At 42.8% G+C, this 22,325-nt stretch overlaps 1 protein-coding gene across 2 annotated transcripts in view; it reads left to right on the top strand.

Moving 5' to 3' along the window:
- Positions 1–14,594: 14,594 nt before the first annotated feature.
- CMTR1 (cap methyltransferase 1) overlaps positions 14,595–22,325 on the top strand; it is a 46,125-nt gene continuing 38,394 nt past the window's right edge. For both annotated transcript variants that reach the window (XR_005217775.1, XM_037842166.1), the window contains exons 1-2: positions 14,595–14,752; positions 16,838–16,975. Coding sequence is in view for 1 of the 2 variants with exons in the window: in XM_037842166.1 (XP_037698094.1) it covers positions 16,843–16,975 (133 nt within the window). In the remaining variant the exon portion in view is untranslated. The remainder of the gene's footprint in view (positions 14,753–16,837; positions 16,976–22,325) is intronic.

Genomic DNA, 22,325 nt, shown 5'->3' with positions numbered 1-22,325 from the left:
TGGGCATACAAACATTTTTACATGTTCTTTTTTAAAAAATTCACTTAATTCATTTTTAGAAAATTACAGATATATATTTTTGAATGGGTAATACATTCACAAGGTTTGAAATAAAAATGTACAAAGGGACACAAGTGAAAAGCCTGTCACCCTTTTCTTCCAGTGACTACTTGCCCTCATCAGAAATGACAAGTGTTACCAACTTCTTGTGTATCCATCCAGAGGTCTGCGTTTACAAATACTGTGTGTGATCTTTCCTTTTGCACAAATGATAGTGAACTGTACACTATTCTGTGCCTTGCTTTTTTCAGATATATCTTGACAGTAGTTCCCTGTCAGAACATAAAAAACTTCTTCTTTTTTTGTTACAGCTGTCTAATAGTCTGTTGTGTTTGCACTGTATTTTTCTGGCCTTTTTTTTTTTAAAAAAAAAAAAAGGAAATCTAGGTTGTTTCAGACCTTTTACTCTGAAAACATGCTGCTGTGAACACTCTTGTACATATATCATTAGAAGAAAGACCCTCAAAGAAGAAACATCTCAACTCAAAGAGCCTGAAGGCCATCTGAAAAGACTGATCTCACAGACTGACCATTCCCGCCCTCACCTGCTGGACGCAGAGTGACTTGCAGTCCCTCTTTTAGAACACAATGTCCCTCTCTAGTGTGCCATACAGCTTAAGAAAGCCAGCTCACAAGACAGACTACAAAGAATAATAAGTAAGTAAAACTTAAAATCAAAAAGTCAGGCTAGCTGTATTTGAATCCCAGCCCTGCCTTTTTCTCTCTGTGACCTTGGGCAAGTTACTTACCTCACTGAACCTAAGTTTTTCCATCTCTAAAATATTTCAAAGTGCTTTTGTGAGGCCTAAATAATTATCCCAGTTTTATTGCACTGCTCACAAGCAAAAACCTGAATGTTCTATTTTTAAAAGACACAAACCAAAAATTAACTCAAACTTTTGAATTATTTCTCTGAGCTACAGAAAGTTCTTTCCCTGGAGAGATATCTGATATTAAATATCATCTGCATTTTGCTTGCCTGGGAAAATACATGGTAACATTTCTGCCTCAGCACCAAACCACAGTGTAGCTGAGCCCCACTGCTGTGCAGCCTGGCTCTAATTAAAGGCATGTTCTCTACAACAGAGCTCTGAGAGACTGGGTAAAGAGGGTTTGTTTCAGGTTCTGGCTTTATTATTAAGCAGAGGAATGCAGCTAGCTATGTGGAGTACCTTGCAGCGAGTGGCAGGTGTCCCAAATCCATCTGCATTAACCCAGAAAGGGCTCCCTCTACCTCCAGGCAGGCTTCATTCATCCCAGCAATCAGACTGTGCCAGCGCTGGGAACTTTGGCCTTTGTGGGTGGGATAGCTGGCTACCCATATCATCTGATACCTTGATTGGAGGCTGCTATTTTTATAGAAAGATCTAAATCCCCTCATTTTCTGCAGCCCTTCTGTACTGCTTTTTTCCTCTTCTGTGTGCAGGAATGCCTAGGATGGGCAGCTCTCTCCAGCTGCCTGTTTGCTTTTTACAACCTGACCCTGTGGCTAGAATCTCTCCACCTTGTATCAGGATAATCCAAAAACTCTGGGGTACCTTAGGTATGTTTGTTTCCACAACTCATCCTCCTCAGGCCTATGGACAAACCCTCCAATTGGTTACAGTACTAAGGAGGCCAAGGGCTTGTTCTGGATACCAGTTAGCTTCATTCAGAGGAAGAAGACTCATATCTGGTCAGCCTTTTCAGCTTTTTCCACAAATGAGAAATTGAGGCAGTAGGAGTGGGGGATCCTGGGAAGATGATGGGGACTTGTTTTGATGAAAAATAACTGTTCTGTTACCTGATTCTTCTATTTAGAAGAGCATCTAAGTACTAGGAAAGGGTTGGGCCTGTGGTAAAATTCTAAATAAACATTCAAATGCTGTAATTCTTTTGTTTACACATCCCCAAACAATTTACCCACCGTGGGCTACCTGAGCGCAGTGACTTCATAATCACACAATATTTCCTGTTTGCTGCTGTTTACGAAAGTCTAACCCAGAGCCCCACCTCAGATTCAGTTTCCAAACCCACTGTCCCTGCTGTCCACTTCCCTTCAGGTTCTGTGAATATTTTAATCTGGTGCAACTTCTTTTGTCATGCAGTGGCCATTTGAATTCTGTATGTTTCCAATAAATTCAATTTAGCAATAGTTATCGAATGCCCATTCTTAAATTGGCACCATGCTATGTGTTGGGGTATGTCAAGGAACAAAACAAGAAAACTTGTGAGGGTGCCGCTGGCCCAGGTGATGGGCCCCACATCTTGGTCTCTGCAAGGGTGCCACCTCCCCACTGGGGCTCTATGTCCAGCCTGGCTCAGGCATCCTGGAAGGAGGGGACCCCTGGGACCCAGGGCTGCATGGATGGCCCTGCTCCTGTGGCCTTTACCATGTTATGGCTTAAACCTTCCCCACCAAATGGATGTGGCTTTCTGCTGTTTGGCATCCCTTCCCTGACAAAGTACAGCAACCAACATGAGAAGTGCTTTGAGACCTGTGGCAAAAACAAGAATGACTATGATGAAGAGTTCCAGTATTGCCTTCCCAGGATCTGCCCAGACATGCAGAAAACACTAGGACCAGCTCAGCCTGTTCAGACATGTGAAACAACGGAGGGGGTCTTGTGTGACAGTGTTACACATTTAGGCTGTAAACCATTCCTGGACAGCCAAAGGGCCGCATGCAGGTGTCGCCATGAAGAAATAAACCCATCTCTAAAGAAGATGCTGACAGATGGTAACAGCAGATGAGCACAGAGTATAACCTTTGACAAAGAACTAATGTTTTTACAGCATAAAGCCTTATTTTGTGGAAGGATTATTTTAAGACCTTACAAGACTATGTTTTGACATTAAAACCTCAGCTTAAAAAAAGTGGGTATCTTCCTGGGTGATGCTGCCTTAGTCTGACAAATTGTCTCACCCATCCCAGAAACAGATATGTGTTAAGGGGAGAATTTTTTAAAAAGAGGGTCTGCAATTCAGTTTTTGCAACCATAGTAACAAAAAAGGGAAGTCACGTGTAAAAGTTCATTTTAAGATATGTTCAACATCTTATTTGGAAATACAGAAAAATCCTCACTTAGATATTTGTTTGCTCTGAAATTTTAAATACTTTCACATTTATTCCTTGAAGGATCTGACTTATACTCTATTTTAATTGCAGAAAATATAATATGTTATTTCTTTATAACCCATTTAGCATATAAGTCATGCTTCTACTAATGACAGGACTAGTTAATATGGACACAGTTTCCATGTCTGTTTCTCTTGCAAAATTGGAACCTCGTAGGGAGCAAAACCAGGATCTAATACACATCAGAGCCCTAGATGCTGTTTTGTTTAGTGGTTATCCCCTGGCACTTGTTCCCTATAGTAAGTACTGGGATATTAATGTAACCTTTTACTGCTAATGGTTTTAATAAAAATTTTTCTTGAGAAAACAAAACAAAAAAAAACATGTAAGCCTGCATTCTAGTAAGGGATCAAAAGTCTCACAGACCGCTTTTATCAGATTCCGTAGGAGGGGTTTTTGGACAGTGCTGCCTACTGAGTTAGCATATTGGGTGTTTCTTCACATCACTCCAACTCCAGGCGGGAGGGCCTGCAGGCTGCTTTGGGCACATGCCAAGATCCAAAGCTGGTAATTCCTGCCTCCAGGACCTGGGGAGCTGGTCTAACCTGGCTAGTTGTACTGAGCCGCTTCAGTCTGCTCCTTATTCCTCCCAGGATATGGGGACCAGCTCCTCAGAGATGAGGCTCTCTGGGGCTTCTACCCACCTTTAGCCAGGGGTCTTTAAGGGCATCTCTGAGGCAATTTTGGAGTACAGGTCCTGAAGACCCCTTCAGCATTATACAAGAAACCACAGTCTGTGTAGGCATGCACCCAGGAGACTGCAGAGGCGCCTCAGATGACACTACTTCAGGCAAGGTAAGCACAGCCAATGTTTCTGAAGTGAATATTGACACCAAATTTAAACTGACCGTGTATAGGGGATGGGCAGCTTTTTCAGGACCCTGTACCTTTTGCATTTATGCCTAGCTGTGGGAACACTCTTCTGACTTCATGGGCTTCTCCCCCATACTCTTCTCAGTTCCTCACCTTACCTAGGCCTATCCCAGGTGTGCACTAGTTCTCAAGAACTAATTATGGGTATCTTTTCCCAACTCTACATACAGTGAGGTCACATAGGTGGTTAAAAGTGAGCCTACATGCCTAAGAGTCTCCCCCTGAGTACCTCTTTGTTGCTCAGATGTGGCCCTCTCTCGCTCTAACTGAGCCATCTCGACAGGTGAACTCGCTGCCCTCCCCCCTACGTGGGACCCGACTCCCAGGGGTGTAAATCTCCCTGGCAACACAGAGTATGACTCCCGGGGATGAATGTGGACCCGTCATCATGGGACTGAGAGTATCTTCTTGACCAAAAGGGGGATGCAGAATGAGACGAAGTAGTTTCAGTGGCTGAGAGATTCCAAATGGAGTTGAGAGGTCACTCTGGTGGACATTCTTATGCACTATATAGATAACACCTCTTAGGCTTTAATGTATTGGAATAGCTAGAAGTAAATGCCTGAAACTACCAAACCCCAACCCAGCAGTCTGGACTCCTGAAGACAATTATATAATAATGTAGATTACAAGGGGTGACAGTGTGATTGTGAAGACCTTGTGGATCACACCCCCTTTATCTAGTGTATGGATGAGTGGAGGAATGGGGATAAAAACTAAAGGACAAACGGGGTGGGATGGGGGGATGATTTGGGTGTTCTTTTTTCACTTTTATTTTTTATTCTTGTTCTGGTTCTTTCTGATGTAAGGAAAATGTTCAGAGATAGATTGTGGTGATGAACGCATAACTATGTTATCATACTGTGGACAGTGGATTGTATATCATGGATGATTGTATGGTGTGTGAATGTATTTCAATAAAACTGAATTTAATTAAAAAAAAAAAAAAAGTGAGCCTACACCACTGCAATTGGCAAATGCTACAAATTAGAGCTTTTCTCACCTGGATAAACATTTGCCAGCACATCACTGGTACCTCCCCACTTGCCTGACTGATCCCCAAGGCCTTCTCATCCCACATCTTCCCAGTCCTTGTGAGAAAGCCCCTGGTCAAGCCAAGGATGCTATGTCCTGATGTTCTGAAATTGCCCCAGATAGCAGTTTCTCTACAGAGGTAGGAGAACAGCCCTCCTCACAATTCTGGGCCACACTTTGGCACCTCTGGTGTCCCCAACACTTTTAAAAGTCCCACAGTTTCTCAACCAAATAGCTGCTGACCATCAGTCCCATAACCATTAGAGCCCACACCTGATCCCAGAGGCCAGGGATAAAACGCCAATGCCATGTCACCCCTCACCTCCCTATTTCCTTCCTCAATTACATGAGTCCTCCTACCCACACTCGTGGGAGGAGGGGTGGAGGAAAGGGATGGAACCACCCTCAGCAGGGCCTCAGGCCTCAGCACACCAGTCAGTGCCCCACTACACTTCCTCAAGACACCTTCCTACAAGAAAGCTTAACGGAGGGTGGGGCTGAGGCACTGGGCCCTTAGTGCTGGATGGTGTGAACTACACTTTCCCCTTGTATGCTTGAGCCACGTGAATCTACACTCACCTTTCTCCCTTGGGATACCATGTTCCCACCGAAAGTTCCCACCATATCAGCCCCAGCTTCTTCCAGTGTGGGCACAGGCCAGCACCCTTCCTGATTTGGGACATGCTGTGACCTGGATGCTGGCAGCTGCCCTTGGCTCAAGGCCACAGTAGGGGCTTGAGGGCTGCTCTTGGGTGCAGGCTGATTTCCTGGTGAATGTCTGGGCCTGCGGTCTGTTTCTAAGTGTGCAACCTCTCAGAGCGGCAGCAGGTGTCCTACTCTCACATGAAGATCCTCCTTTATGCCACAGGTAATGAAACCTGGGGAATGTAAGGAGGCAGGCCTGCTCACTTTTCCCTGCCCTTCTGGAGTTATCCAAATCCTTCTAAGGAGATCTTAGCTTCTGAATCCCTGGGGAAGGAAGTTACCAGCGTTCATTCCTTCAGTCATTTGTTCCACAAATATTTATTGAATACCTACTGTGCCAGGCACTGCACTAGGTACTAGGGTTACACCTCTGAAAAACAAAAACAAAAACAAAAAACAGACACTATCCCCAATGTTATGGAACATGCCCTTGGGGATGCAGAGAAACAAGTGTCTAAGTAGGGATAGCATGGGGAGCCCAGAGAACATTCTGTGTGACTGGATTGCAGAGCTCCAGGAGAGAAGTAAGACTGTTGGCTGATAATAGCTAGCTCAAGAGCCTTTACTGAGTGCTGATCTCTACTATCAGTGCTCTAGATAAATTAACTCTTAAAACAATCCTGTTATTAACTCCAGTTTATAGATGAGAAAATGGAGACAATGGAGAGTAGGTAACTTGCCCCAAGGCCACACAAATTGGTGGAAGCAGAGAAATTGAGGCTGGAGAGGTGATCAGGCCATATTATGGGTTAGGGCTTATGCCAGTTTGGCTATCTTATGTCCTCCAGAGAAAGCCATATTCTTTTGTAGGGGCAGAGGTATTAGTGTTGATTAGGTTGGAACCTTTGGATTAGGTTGTTTCCATGGAGCTGTGACCCACCCAACTGTAGGTGATAACTCTTGATTAGATAATTTCCATGGAGGTGTGGTCTTGCCCATTCAGCGTTGGCCTTGATTAGTTCACTGCAGTCCTATAAAAGCTCAGACACAAGGAGCTCATAGCTAGCTGCAGCTGAGCGACACATTTTGCAGATGGTCGGAACTTGATACTGACATTTTGGAGCATGCCATTTTGAAACACACCCTGTGAGCAAGCAGACACCAGACACATGCCTTCTGAGCTAACAGAGGTTTTCTGGATGCCAACAGCCTTTCTCCAGTGAAGATACCCAATTGCTGAAGTCTTACTTTGGACACTTTATGGCATTAAGACTGTAACTTTGTAACCAAATAAACCCCCTTTATAAAAGCCAATCCATTTCTGGTGTTTTGCAAAAGGGCAGCATTAGCAAACCAGAACAGGGCTTTATCTTAAAAACCTTATCCTAAGAAATGGGAAGCTACTGAAGGTCATAATCAGAGGAGCAACTTGTTCCTATGTTTTAGGAAGATCACCCAGGCTGCTGTGTAGAGGGCGGGTTAGAGGGGGGAAGACAAGAGGATCCAGGGAGACTTCTTAGACAATTTGCCTGGCAAGAGGTTAGATGACCTGAATTAAGGTGGTGGCAGTGGGGTGGGAGAAGTGGAGGTTTCCACATATTTAACAAATATGTTACACAAAACTTACGATTAATTGCTTGTGGGGGTGAGGGAGAGTCTGGAATCAAGGATAACCACAGGGTCCTGTCTTGGACAATCATCTCAGTGATTGAATTCACTGAAAACTCAGGAAGAGGAAAACATTTAGGGGAAAGATGTTGGGTCAGCATGAATTCTATTTTGGAATTGTTGAGTTTGAAAATGCCAAAAGAAAATTGCAGGTAGTGGCTACAAAATCCCTATGCATGCTAATTAGTATGCTCCCCTCCACTATCACCACAAATTTTAATTTTTCCTTATAGTCATGTGGACATCATCTTTCATATTGATGGTTGAAAGACATTAAAGTAGCCCCTGCGTTTAGGAATTCAACTCTTATTAGGTGGCCTTGAGAATTTTCTCTTCTACAATGCCCAAAGGCGAACTGTCATATGTTGGTAAGTGTGCCACATAATACTGACCCACATCCATTCCAAAATGCACTGAATTGGTTGCCGAGGTAAATACTCACTAACTGGGAAAGCATATGTGCAGGGGAGCTATAACTTCAAGACCTGTTCCACACAGTTGTGGAAGAAACACTTGTATGCATCATGACTGACGTTTGTGACAAAATGAAATGCCCATCAAGTGATCTTCTGAAATTGCTGCTCATGTCAGGTTATGAAGCAGCTGCTGCTCTGGGACAGAGGATGCAAGGTTACCACAGGGACTTTGTGGCGTCTCATCATGGTGGTTGAGAGATCAGAAGACTTGGGCTGGTGATAACGTGAGAGTGCAGATATAGAGATGGTCACTGGGTCATGAGAGAGCGTAAAGCCCCCAAGGAGAGTTAGCAGAGGGAGAAACCCCATTTAGAACCCTGAGGAACACCGATAGTTGAGGGAGCAGCCTGAAGAGTCCAAGAAGAAGTAGTAGGCAAGAAGAAGAAGGAATGAATGGGGATATATCTCAGGGGGCAAGGGAGCCTCAAGAAGCAGGGCGTGGTTGACTGGGCCAAAGGTTGCCAGATGGTTAGGTCAGATGAGAACTAAAAAGATCTATGGGTTTGGTGACCAGGAAGTCATTGGAAGAGTAGTTTTCATGGCATGGTGAGGGCAAAACGATCATTTGCCCCTCACTAGGGAGTGAGTGAGAAATAACGAATTGTTATATTTCATTCAGGAGGAGAGAAGGAAAAACAATGGAATATAATGGAGAGAAAAGTCTAAAGATTCAGTAGACAAAAGTTGAGGGATTTTTCTAGTGATAGTTTCTATTTCTTTGGTGAACTTGGAAGGTGATCTTCAGGTCAGAGTGAAAGGAGAGGGGAGTGGTTGGATCAGAGACTGGAAGACAGTAGAGAAGGTCTGAAAGAGCTACTGTAGAGAACAGAAGCACAGAAGGTTTGCTGGGCTGCTTGGGGGCATGGTGACATGGAGCTCTGGGATTTCTTGTGGTTCCAGGGAGCACTGTTCTGTGTTTTTCCCTGGCAGGGCTCAGGCCCCTAAGTCCGGAGAAAACGAAACTGGATGGATCCAGGGTTGGGATTTTGGCAAGCCAGTGCCATGGAGGTGAGGGGGGTCAAGTGATGGAGCTGGGAGACCAGACTTGTTAGGGTGGGAAAATGAAGGCAGGAGAGAGCTGATAAGTACTAGTAGAGGGATCCAGGGCCTGGAGGAGAAAGCTAGAATTCAGAAAAGCGATGTGTGGATTTAGCATTTAAAGGCTGGAACAGTTTCAAGACTTATCATGGCGGTCCTTATCCCAAAATAAAATGATGGGCTTTGCCCCATGAACACACTCCTTTGTGAAAATAATCTTGGATATTTTTCCTAAATATGTTTATGAATACACTTCTTTTATGGTATATTACTCTTATAGGTATATTAATTTAAAATAAGAGTATGTTATTAAAGAATATATTCATAAGAACTCTTCCTCTTCAAGAATATATCCCAATTATACTCCTTAATCACCTCCTTTTTTCTCCTCAATCTGCAGCTGCAGCTGCAACTGCAGGGTGTTGGGCAGAAACAAATTAAGCATTATTTTTAAATGCTGTTACACAGATTTTCTTTGGTTCCTGTCCTTTTCCTCCAACTCTCCTACCTACAGTTGTCATTCTTTTTGGCCGTCTAACACCTGAACTATTTTCTCATGTTTGATTAGTCCCCCCTCCCCTTATGAAGCAAAACCCACCTCCTCCATCCCCCACCCCAAAGAAGCTGAGAACACCAGATACTCTGTTTCCCAGCATCCCTTGCTGCTAGAGCTGATCACATGACTAACCTCCATCAATTAGACACACTCAAGCTGTGAATTGGAAACTAGTGATGTCCAGAAGTCAGGACCAGCAGAACCATGATCCATGGGTGTGGTGGCTGGTAAGTCCAATTTCTAAAGGCAGTCACAGCAGCAGTTCTAGTGGTATTGTCCAAAATCAAGGGTATTTGCCATGCAAGCTTTAGGGCATGTGCCAAGGGGCTGGGGCACAGATGACTTCACCATACTGGATATACAGTGTGATTTGGGGGCACTAAATTCCTGGCTGCATAGTTTCCAAGGCTTGTTCTTTGACTCCTTCTTTAATCCTTTCAATAAATTCCTTTTATGATTAATGTAGTCAGAATCCATTTCTGTTGCTTGCACCTGAGTCAGAGGACTGACAAAGCCTGCCCCCCGCCTTGTCTCAAGGTAGCCTAAATCCTTCCAGAATATTTTATTTTGGCTTGAGTTAGCAGCATCCAGCTCTGTTGGTTCTGCCGGTGGCAGGTGTGTGTGATGGTGACAAGATTATGACCAAGACTACCTTTTATTTGCTCTGTGACCTTTAGCCAGTTACCCAACAAAATGTTGAAATTCACTGAAATGTATCAGTCTCTTTCTATATCAAGTACTCCTCTGTATGCTGCAAGTATTTGCCTACACTCCAGGATTCAGATAATTCTTAACAGCTCAAGCTGTTTCAACAGATAGACAATTCCTGGAGCTTCCTTCTCCACCATCTTTCTCTTTCTCCTCCTCCCCCTCCCCCTCCCCCCTCTTTCCTCCTCCTCCTCCTCCTTCTCTTTCTTCTTCTTCTTCTTTTTACCTTGAAAGATATTGAAAATTTCTTGGTTCTTTGTATGTTGGGTTATTTTGGATTTTATCGTGGACATTTAAAATATTATGTTTTGTGAATTCTGAGTTTTGTTTAAATCCTAAGGAGAATTTTGATTTTTTGTATTTTAACAGGTATCTGACCTACTTAGGTGCAAGCTGCGACTTTCTACCCATTTCTGTGGCCTTTGGTTCCAATGTCAGTTTAATGTTCAAAGCACTTCCAGTATTGTCTGAGTCTGTCTGTGTGGACACCACACAGTGGCTATTAAAGGGCCTGGGCAATGGTATACCCCAAAGTTCAAGTCTCCAAGCCTCTGAGAGGCTGTTAAGTGGCAGATCCAGGCATACAGAGTTTGGGTCTGAGCCCAGGTGTTCATAAACAACTTCAGAGGTTTGCTTTTTTTAACTTCCTCCTTGCTGCAGTCTTCATGACTGTCCTTCAGGTCAGGGGATGCCAGAGGGGGAAACATTAGGAAACTAACTACTGATTTGGTGGTTACTTGACTTCTACTTTCCTTCTTCATCACTCCTTCTACCATTTGCTTTTCATAATCCCCATACAGCTGCTCCATGAATTCTGTCCAGGGTTTTAAATTGTATTTCACAGGAAAAACAGGGTGGAATGTGCTTTCTTCATTTTTGCAGCAAATGGAACTCTCTGCTTTTTTTTTCATTATTGAGTTTTAAATATTTTTGTATATAAACAAATTTGTCAGATATATGTATTGTGAATTGCCTCCCAGTCTATAGCTTGCCTCTTCAATGTCTTAAGGGTGTCTTTGGATGAGCAGAAGCCTTTCATTTTAATTAAGTCCATTTTATCTTTTTTTTCCCCTTCTTATTAATGCTCTCTGGGTCCTGTGTAAAAAAATCTATTTCAAGGCTGCAAAGATAGTCTCTTGTTTCCTTTTATAAGCGTAAGCATTTTAGTTTTGATGCTTAGGTCTATGATCAATCTCAATTTAATTTTGTATAAGGTGTGAGGTCAGAATCAAGGTTCATTTTCCCCTTCTATGTTTATCTGGTTGTCTCAGCACTAGTCATTGATGCACTTAAATATAATAAGAAAATAAAATTTAACCTTAATTTGCCTATATTTAAAATATTTTATTGTGATAAAATATATCACATAAAATTTGCCATTTTAACCATTTTTAAGGGTACAGTTCAGTGGCATTAATTACATTCACAATGTTGTGCAACCATCACCACTATCTATTTCCATCTATTTTCATCACTCCAAACAAAAACTCTGTTCTCATTAAGGAATAACTCCTCATTTCCCCTCCCTCCCCCCAGCCACTGGGAATGTCTACTTTTCTTTCTGCCTTCAGATAATTTCTGTCAAAGGGCCTTAAACAGCTAAAACAACTTTGAAATAGAAGAGAAAGTTGGAGAACTCACACTTCCTGATTCCAAAATGTACCACAAAACTACAGTAATCAAAATAGGGGGTACTGGTATAAGGACAGACAGATAGACCAATGGAATGGAATTGAAAGTCCAGAAATAGACCACATATCTATGGCCAATTGAATTTTGACAAAAGTGTCAAGTATATGAAATGAGAGAAAGAATAGTTCTTCAACAAATGGTGTGGGGAAACTGGATATCCACATGCAAGAGAATCAAAGTGGACCCCTACCTCACATCATATACAAAAATTAACTCCAAATGGATCAATGACCTAAAAATAAAAGCTAAAACCATGAAACTCCTAGAAGACAGCATAAGGACAAATCTTCGTGACTTAGGATTGAATAATGGATTCTTAGACATAACACCAAAAGCACAAGCAACAAAAGAAATGATGGATAAATTCATCATCATCAAAATTAAAAACTTTTGTGCATCAAAGGACATTATCAAGAAAATGAAAAGACAACCTACAGGATGGGAGAAAATAGTTGCAAACAATACATCTGATAAGGGATTAATATCCAGACTACATAAATAACTTTTACAATGCCACAATAAAAAGACAAACAGTTAAAGAATGGGCAAAGGACCTGAACAAATATTTTTCCCAAAGAGCATATACAAATGGCCAATAAGGCTATGAAACAATGCTCGACATCACTAGCCATTAGGGAAATGCAAATCAAAGCCACAATGAGTCACCACTTCACACCCACAGGATGCATATTATTAATACAATAGAAAATGACAAATGTAGGAAAGGATGCAGAAAAATCGAAATTTTAGTGCATTGTTGATTGGAATGTAAAATGATGCAGCCAGTGTGGAAAGCAATATGGTAGTTCCTCGAAAACTTAAATACAGAAATACCATGTGACCCTACGATTCTACTCCTAGGTATATACCCAAAGCAAGTGAAAACAGGGTCTCAAACAGAAAACTGTACCCCAATGTTCATGGCAACATTATTCATAATAGCCAAAAGGTGGAAACAAACCAGTTGTCCATAAAAAATGAATGGAAATGTGGTACATATACATATACACAACAGATTATTATTAGGCCAAAAGAAGGAATGATGCTCTAAGACATGCTGCAACATGAACCAACCTTGAAAATATGCTCAGTGAAATAAGCAAGACAAATATTGTATGAGGCCTCTTATATGTGATATTGGGAAACAGCAGATTCACAGATGGGGGTGGGGTAATGGAGAATTTTGTTTGGCGGGTATACAGTATTTGAAAATAAAATTTTTTTAAAAATGAATACTTGGTGAGATGGAAAGATACTTAGCTTTAGAATAACAGAGACTTGGCTTTAAATGCCTGCTTGCTGCTTCCTAGGTCTATGACTTTGGGAACATTACTTAACTTTCATCTTTCCACACATCCACACATTCAATAAATGTCAATCGAGTGCTTCCTAGCAGCAACTGCCTTAAATCTTGTGGATATTTCTGTGAACAAGATAGATACAGCCTATCTTTTATAGAGTTTACAACTGAATAGGGAAGGCAGATGAGTCAACAGACCGTTACACTACATTGTGGTACGTGCTTTGATAATGGGAGTATAGCATACTTGGACAGCATGGAGGTGGGGCTCCCCATCCAGCCTTGTAGGGCCAGGAAAGATTGCCAGAGATGACACTAAACTGAGTCCTAAGGGATAGGTGGACAATAGTCAAGCAAAGAGATGGTGGAGAGAGTGATCCAGGAAGAGGGCTGAACATGTGCAAAGGCCTTAAGGGCCACACCATGTTTGAAAAACTAAGAGAAGACCAGTAAGGAGAAAACTAAGGGGCAAGGCAAAAATGCAAAAGGAGCCAAGGACCAGGCTGGACGGTCTTGTAGGACATTTTAAGGACATTAGCTTCATCTTAAGAGCAGTGGAGAGCCATTTCTGGGTTTTACTCATGGTTGTTACAGGATCAGATCTAATTTTTAAAAAGCATCACTTTGGTTGTGTGGAGAATGGATCAGAGGGATCAGGACTAAAGACAGAAACGATGTGGAGATTACCTGGAGAAATCCTGGTGAGAACGGGTGAGTGCATGGGTAGCAGCAATGGTGATGGAGAGGAATAGACAGATTTGAGTCATTTGGAAGGTAAACTCGAAGTGTATATTGGGGGGGTCTAGGGAATGAGGGAGAAAGAGACTCCTCAGATTCCAGGTTTGCCCAACCAGACGGATGGTGGTGCTATTCACTGGGAAAAGAGCAGGTGTATGGGAGAACATAAGTTCAAATTTGAACATGTGGGATTTGAGGTGACTGAGTGAGGATGTTCAGCAGACTTTTGGACACATTGATGTAAAAATCAGAAGAGGGGCTTCGGTTGGGAGTCACCTGTGTCTTATGGTAACAGATGCCACGGGCGGCATTCCATCCTCCCTCCTTTCGTTCGTTCAACGTCAGCTACGGATGTTCGGAATACTGCATTGAACGGGACACCTGGGTTTCTGGCTTCAACCAGATTTCAGTCTACTTCTCAAAACTTGTCCTTAGTCTGACAAATAATGAGACCAAGTAAAATGGAGTATACTTCTTTTGTACTTTTTTATCATTCCTCCAGAATTTAGAAGAGAAGGCACTTTGCTACATTTACTTTTGCACCTTTCTCCGTTGGCTCTTCCGCGCAGGCGCCCTCCACCTCCCTCCCGAAGAAGCAGATCGACTTTCCCCCGGGCCAGGATCGGGCGGGGCGGAGGGAGCAACTCTCTACGTCATCAAGTCGCGCGGTCCGCAGGGCGGGGCCGTAGCGCGACGGCACAGCCGGAGGACCTGGCCTGGCTTGTGGGGAAACGAAACTGGGAGCCTAGGCAGTGGCTTTGGTAGGGGCAGGGTCGGGCCCGGTGGTGGCGGCAGCCTGATCCCCCGCCTCTCCGCTACCTGGCAGCTCGCCCTCTCCCCTCAGCGTGAGTGCCGACGCGCGGCCCGGGGGGAGCGAGCGGGCGGGAGTACGGGCTTGGCATCCCTCTTCTCCACTCCAACGCCGCCTCGGCCTCCCACCCACTATCGTGACCCTCGCTGTTTTCTCGCCCCTTTTTGCTCGCCTCGTTCCTTGCCACCGTTCATCCAGCACCCAGGAGCTGGAGCTTCCGCTAACATAAGTCTCTGCTCACATATTCACACACGCTCATGTTTATCTTCAAATGAAAAGACTGGCTTGGCGAGATGGGAGCTCATCTCTTCCCTCTGTGAATGGGGGTGGCGGTACGAAATCGAGGGCCGGGGAGAGGAGACTGGAGAGGGGATTTTAACACCGATCTGCAGAAGTTTCAGGTAGAACCAGGCTCCCTGCCTTACACCTAGAAGTGCTCTGCCAGAGCACATTCTTCTGGCATGTGAGGTCACGTTAGCTGGGCCCTGGCTTGGTATGTGACCTTCCTCTTCGGGCCATTTCCAGTGGAAATGAGAGGGTTAGATTAGATGATTTGGAAGATTCAAATCTAAGGTAATATGGTTTGGGGAGGAGTATCAGCATCTCCTGCCTTTCACACGAATATTTCCTCACTTTTGCTTGCACCTATTCCAACACCGTCTATATTGCATTTTCTGTGCTTCCAGACTTCTCCAGAGTTGCTTAAGAATCAGGTTTTTTTTGTTTGTTTTTTGTTTTTTGTTTTTTTGCCACTTGCTATTGCTATGACTAGAAGCAGGCTCTGTGATGGGCTTTGCTTTCCTATAGCTCACCCTGTGGGCCTTATATAGGACGATTTAAGACAGTGAATTAAAGTGAATTGTGGTCCACCCTTATCTTGCTTTCTGTTTGCTTCGTGTTTCCCAGTCTTCCTACTTTCCTAGGGCACCCTCTGCCTGTGCCTAGTAAGGGGGCTGCCTCTTTTGGAGTGAAGAAGTTGTGCATTGGGTTGACTGGCTCATCTTTGAGCTAGAGAGAAGTGAAACATGTGATCCAGGGTTTTGTGAAATGGGGGGATCATTGACATCTTTGGACTTTATTGCTTTCTTGGTTGTGGCTGCTGTGGCCCATGCTGTAAGCCTGCTTTGGTGTTCCTGCACTTCCCCTTCCCCAAGGATTGCAGCCCAGATGGTCACCAATTCTGTGCCCCTGTGTTTTGAATCCTTTCTCTTTTTTGTCTTAGAGCCCAATCGTTTACTGTAAACTACACTGTATTCACTATTTCTCCTGCTTGCTCTTTAAGTTGATCATTCCTTAAGATTTCAGGGTCTCACAATCACTTCCTTTCCAATTCTTCTCATGCTTGCCTCTCTTGTACCTACCCATGGGCATAGATGATGGTGACATAGTGCCTGACTGTTCCCATTTTTTGTGGTGGTGGGTTCCTGTTCTTAAAATTGTTGTGTTTTGTACCTCAGTCCTATGGTATGGTTACCCTCAATCCCAAGGTCTTTTCCATTCTTCTAGGTACTCAATCCTAAGCCAACCACTGCTTTCACTCCTTGCGTTGGTTAGAAACTTTCCCAGTTCTTTCGTATTTTCAAACATCCTGAAGTAAACAAAAAACAAAACAAAACAGTATTTGTGTCATATTATGTAGTCTCTTAATTGTCCTAATAAAATAATAATGGTAATGAAACAGTCATATGGTCCCTTTTCCTTGGAAATATTGGTTGATATTTATTTATTAGGTTTCATAATTCATTTCCAGTGTATGTTGTTGTCATGGACAATGTTGCCTGAAAAGTATCGAGTAACAAGTACCCACGGCGTTTTTTACCCCTGTGGCTTATGGAGTTGATCTGTGACTTTTTGGTGTGTGGCATCAATGGCCTGGGGGCCTCTGGGTGTGTGAGTACCACATTTCCCAGTAAAACTAACAGCTATTATTGAAAATCAGAGCTTGGCCAGCATCCTTCCTGGACCTCATTCTGAGGAAGAGGTTATTCCAGTTCTGGCACTGGCAGGTGTTTGGAGTTGCCGGATCCCATCCCACTGATGATTTATAGTTTGGAATCCCTTCTCTGATCCCAGTGGCTCTGACCCAAGGGCAGCTAACTGTCTGGGTTTATGGTTGCAGTAACAATGAAGAGGAGAGCAGACCCAGAATGCACCGCTCCCCTCAAGAAACAGAAGAAAAGGGTTGCAGAACTTGGCCTGAACCTCAGCTCTACATCAGATGATGAACCTCCTTCCTCTGTCAATCATACGGCAAAAGGTATGCTTGTCCAGGTGGGCTGAGGCCATTGGCCATCTGGTTATTTGAAGCCCTGGTGCCTGGATTGGGTGATACACGGTCTGCTGTCCCCTAGGCAAATTTTATATAGAGATATTGTTCTTTTGATATTTTCTATGAAGAGTAGAGAACTTGTTTTAAATAAAAATTTGAAAAATTTCTGGAAGCACCTTAGTTCTGTTGCTGGTCCTTTAGCAGATGGCACTATTTTGCTGTATTAACCTAGTTGGAAATAGTGGTGAACATTGAGCACTCTGTTCTTAATAGCTATTAATGATCCTGGGGCTCTTTCACAGGGGAGTTGATCTGTGTTGCAGCAATCTGGCATAATTCCCTTCAGGTTTTGTATTCTGTTTTCTCAATTCCCACAGCATTTGTAGTTAGAAATGCCCAGCCATATTGGAGCATCCCTGTGTTCACTGTTTGCATTAGGCTCAAAGGATTTCACTGATCTGGTTGAAAGTAGTGTTTGCTTTGTCTGTTTTTTTGGGGTTATGGACATTCACAGTTTCCACAGATGCTTTCTGTGAGAAATCATAAAGTGTCTAGGGTACTGGCAAGCTCAAATACCGAGCAATTATAAGTAGCCCCATTTGCATTTACTTTGATTTGCCATGATAACATTTTGGATCCTCTGCCGGATCACTGATAAATTGGAATGAAATCTCATAACAGATTGGTGACTGAATAAGTGTGAAGCATCCTTTGAGGGTGGTGGAAAATACAGTTTATTCACAAGTGGTAGGTTAATTGAAGGGCAGTTACCCATCAGCTGTTACTGAGAAGCTGTTCCAGAAAGGAGAAGCTTGACAGGCAGTACAGCTAATGAAGCATTTGGTGTGGCTATGGTCCAGGCTGGATAATATACTCTCTTATGACCCTGTATATGGAGATATGTGTGCCTTTAAAATTGTCAAGGTGGATTTCAGGGTGGGTGAGAAAGGCTATATGTAATTGGCATTCCTGTGTGGGAAAACAAAATCATATTGGGCCCATTAGTTCTAATGGGGAGGAAGGAGAATTTTGCTTCTTACCTGGGATTTGAGCAGCTTGTTGAAGGTAGAGAGTCTTCTTGGGTAGGGCTCTGGGGTATTAGTAAGAGATGGCATATAAGGGAAAAAGGAGATCCAGTCTTGGGGAATAAATGATACTTTTCTCTCAAGTAACATCTCTTTGAAATGAGTGAAGGAAGGTAAATGTTTGAGGTTAAGGATCCTTTAGGGAACTGTTCTGATTTAAATTTTAGTTTTAAAAATGTGACTGTGAAATGAGATGCTAGCCCTGCCCCCATTTAATTTTACCAAATAGCTTTAACCTTTTCTGGAAGTAGCACCCAATGACTCAGCCAGGATTGGCTTTTGCTGTTGTGTGCACAGAATGGAAGTCCAGGGGTGGCCAATCCCTTGTATGTATTCAGCAGAAGGCCATTTGGTTCCTTTCATTTGCAGAAAATGAGGCAGGAGGCAGAGGCAAAGCAACGTTGCCAGATTTCCCTGGACTGGCTTGTTTTAGGAAGGGGTAGTTTCAAATTGACACAAAAGTTCTGAGGGCTATAGTCTGGTGTCTCATCAGCAAGGCTGTTCTCTGTGCCCTCCCACCCCCATGCCATGCCTGAATCGGAGTAAACAATCTGAAAATATTTACTGAATGGAACTGACAGAAGGCAACAGTACTGTCTATTCTAAGAAACTTAAAATGCTTCTTATCTTTTATTTTGCTTACCCTTCCTTCAGTCTACAGAAGATCATTTCATTAAGTACTTAGTATTTGCATCATCTATGTGTGTGTTTGTTCCTCTTACTTGTCTGTGCCCTGGACAGTGTGCTCTTTCGCTCTCTTTCCAGAAGCTACGTGTCTCCTGAGATGTATACGCAGCTTTCCAATTCAAGTCATTATGTTAAAGCGGTGTGTTTCCTTTTCCTCCTACCACTTCAACCTGGATATGCTGTTCAAGTAGCTGATTGAAAAAAGCTCTTTAGGGAGGACAATTAGAAAAAACTAAAAGAAACAGTAGTTACTATTGTTTCTGCTTCCTTTCAAGAGAAATGTAATGACTCATAAATAGATCTTAGGTTAATCAGTTTGTTTATTTTACGTTGTTTACGAGGTAGCTGCATTTCTAGATCAGAGACTGGCATCTGGCCAGAGTAATGAAGAAAAGGGATATGTGTTCTTTTGAGTATTTTAGAAGTTTGAAAGCATTTTCAAGCATAAACAACCTCTTGGAACTTTGCTGTCAAATAACAACATTGTGAGGTAAGGAGAGGACAGATGAGGTCATTTTGGTTGTTTCTCACAGGGAAACTGTGTTCTACACCATTAGAATCTTTCCTTCTTTCCTTAGCCATGGATCTAGTGTGGGCTTCTGGCCCTTCTGCAGTCTCCTTCACCAGCACCACATTAAAAATGCCTTTCCCTCTACCAGGTTTAATTCTTCCCTAAATAGGCTATTTGCCCTGAAACACCTTTCCTCTCAGCCCAGATTCATGACCTTAATCAAAAACTTCCTTTATCAGTATCTCTTTAAATTGTCCTAACGAGTTGCCATTTGTCTGGCATGAAGGAGAAATTGAGTCTTTGAACAGGAATGAGTATGTTCCATAGCAGTTGTTAGGCAGGGTGTGATGTTTATTAAAATCCATCATTTATTTCTTCTGTATCTGTGGACTGCTCACCTTGGCTGTTGGTTGGAGCCACCTCTCGAGTATTGTCGCCGTCATTTTTAATCTTGGCATGTTTGCCCTACTGCTCTGTTGCTGTGTGAAAAAATTTTGCCAGCAGCTGGGAAACCTCTGGTTTCTCTATAAAGTGAACCTTTATTCTTTAGAATGACTTTAGAATAATGATTTCTATCAGATAGACAAGTAATCTTAAATGAAAACCCTAAATAATGTTTCAGGCTCTCTGGTAGGTTTTAGAGGGGGAGCTCTTTAGGAGGTAAATGGGAATGCCACCCAGCTTTGGCAAGTTCTTAATGAAACCAATGATTTTAATAGACTTACCTTATTACTCCTGTTAATTTATATCCTCCTTGCAAATTGCTCAACGTTTGCTAAATTCTTATCAGTCTTGGGAGGCTAAACCTCCTCTTTAGTTACTGCTGCAGCCATGACAGTTGTTTCCTTTTCGTTTGAAAAGAGTAGCCCCAAAGGCTATAGAGCTAAGAATGAGTAGTGTCTGTGGCAATCTGCGGACAGCAGGACTAATCTAGGGAACTTTGTCTTAAATCATATCAGACTAAGAATTGGCTTCAAATACCACGTGAAATAAAAGAGAATAAGGCTTATCTGCTTATCCAGCACATGGGTTGATCTGACAAGGAGATGCCTAGTAGGGATGTTTTAGTGCCCATTAGTCTCAGTCTCAGAACTTGGAAAGGACAGCTATATGATGAATAGCATCTTGAGAAGAGGAATGAAGTGGCAAGACCTTTGTGCCAGGTATTGAGAACCATAGAATTTTGCACCAGAATCACCACTGATTTGCTTAGTGAGCCTCCCACTCAAATTTAGTTCTCTCCATAATTTTTGCTCAAAGATCTTATGAAAATTAAAGAAAACAAAAGATTTCTTTCTGAGATCCGAGGGTGGCAGGGAATGTGCCTGCCCAAGAATGATATTCATATCATTCCGATGCTGACTGAGGGCTCCTCCAGCAAACCTAACAAGCCTGGCAACCCTGTAAATCTGAAGCAAGGGTACTCTCCTTTGAGAAGGAAACCAGGTTTTTCTAACCTTTTCATAAGTAGACCCCATGAGCCCCCAGATAGCTGGTAAAAAGGAATAAACTGATTAATTTTAACATTGTAGCTTCTGGTTAGTCAGGACCTCCTTTGCCTGGGCTGCCCAGAAGGGGCTGTTCTCAGGGAGCTGTCCACATCCCTGATACCACTTCTTTCCATGCTGAGTAGTATAGGTGAAGACATTGAAGCAAAGGAGTGAAGACAATCTGTTTCTTTGGAAGCATGGTTCTTTAGCAAGGGTGCACTCCATTGCAGAGTTCCTCTCTCTCTTCCTGTGAGAGATAATAGGTGAGAGGCCCAGGAATATTCTTGAGAACAGGCCCTTTTCCCTCAGATCTGCCGTCCTCTGAAGATTGCTCTGAAAGAAACCAGACTTTTCCCAAGGTTCACAATTGTTTTTTATTTCTTTATAGTAATATTTTTCCCCTAACTTTGAAATTAATAAATTCTTGTTTCCCACAAATACAGAAAAGTACAAGAAGAAAATAAACATAAGTCCACATTTCAGTTTCCATGATTACTCATTGTTAATGTTATGGGTGTCTTCCCTTCCGAGTGGTGTATGGTGCCTCGTGCGCTGCACTGGTCCATGTTAAGCAAGGCAGCTTCTTGTTAAGGGACTTGGAGAACCGCCTTAGGGGGAAGGGGCAGATTTGGTTTTTCTCGTACCAGGGACATTCGCAACTGAAGTACTCCTTGCTAACTGGTAAGAAGCCAGAATTTTGGTATTAAGTTTATTCTAATCATTCTATACATGTTCACCTGCCATTTCTTTCATTTATAAAATGTTATGTCCTTTTAAAAAATGGATAGTTACTTATCTATTAGATTTTTAAGCTCTCTGAGTGTAGGATTGTTACTTTTGGATAGTAATTCATTGTACATAGCATGGATCTTTCATAGAACAAGTCATGAACCATAATCTTTCAGACAATGTCAGTGTTCTGGATCCCAACAAATGTCCTATTTCAGTCTATTTGGCAGGCTAAATCATAGCCCAGGGAGGGCTCAGTTCGCTGATAGATATAGGTATTCCATCCTCAACCTTGAACTTTTGAGGCTTGAACATGTTGCATTACTTGCATGAGGGTGTTGTAAGAGGAAATATGTTAAGGAGCCCTATACTCAGTAGGTGCTCAGGAAAGGTGACACCTGACTGACAGTTCTTTAAGTTCTCTACAGTGATCATTTTTATTAATTTCTGTTAAATGGAAAGCGTCAATCCAGGTGTTGGGGATAAAGATTTGACTGTGACACAGTTCTTGCCCTCTAGAGTGACCGTGTCTAGAGGGGGCAGCATGTGATGATACCTGCCTGTATGGCAATGTGATGAGGGCTGTGCTGGTGCTGTGACTACCTGGGCTACCAGAGCACAGCAGAAGAAATAGTCAGTTAGGCCTGGGGTGCTTGGGAAGACTTCACTCTTCTCAAATGTCAGCCCTTGGTGAGCTTGTATTCTTGTAGGGAAATAGATGGATGGGTGCAGATAGACTTTAGAATCATGAAATTTTCAAGTTATGACTACCTGAGTAGTGACCACCTTGGTTATATGAAGGATTGTTTTATACTGCTGCCCTCTGTGCCTTTCCT

This window comes from Choloepus didactylus, chromosome 7, assembly GCF_015220235.1.
Source record: "Choloepus didactylus isolate mChoDid1 chromosome 7, mChoDid1.pri, whole genome shotgun sequence".
NCBI classification, from domain to species: Eukaryota; Metazoa; Chordata; class Mammalia; order Pilosa; family Megalonychidae; genus Choloepus; species Choloepus didactylus.
The sequence above is the reverse complement of the archived record's forward strand: the minus strand, read 5'-3'. Positions and strand labels throughout refer to the sequence as shown.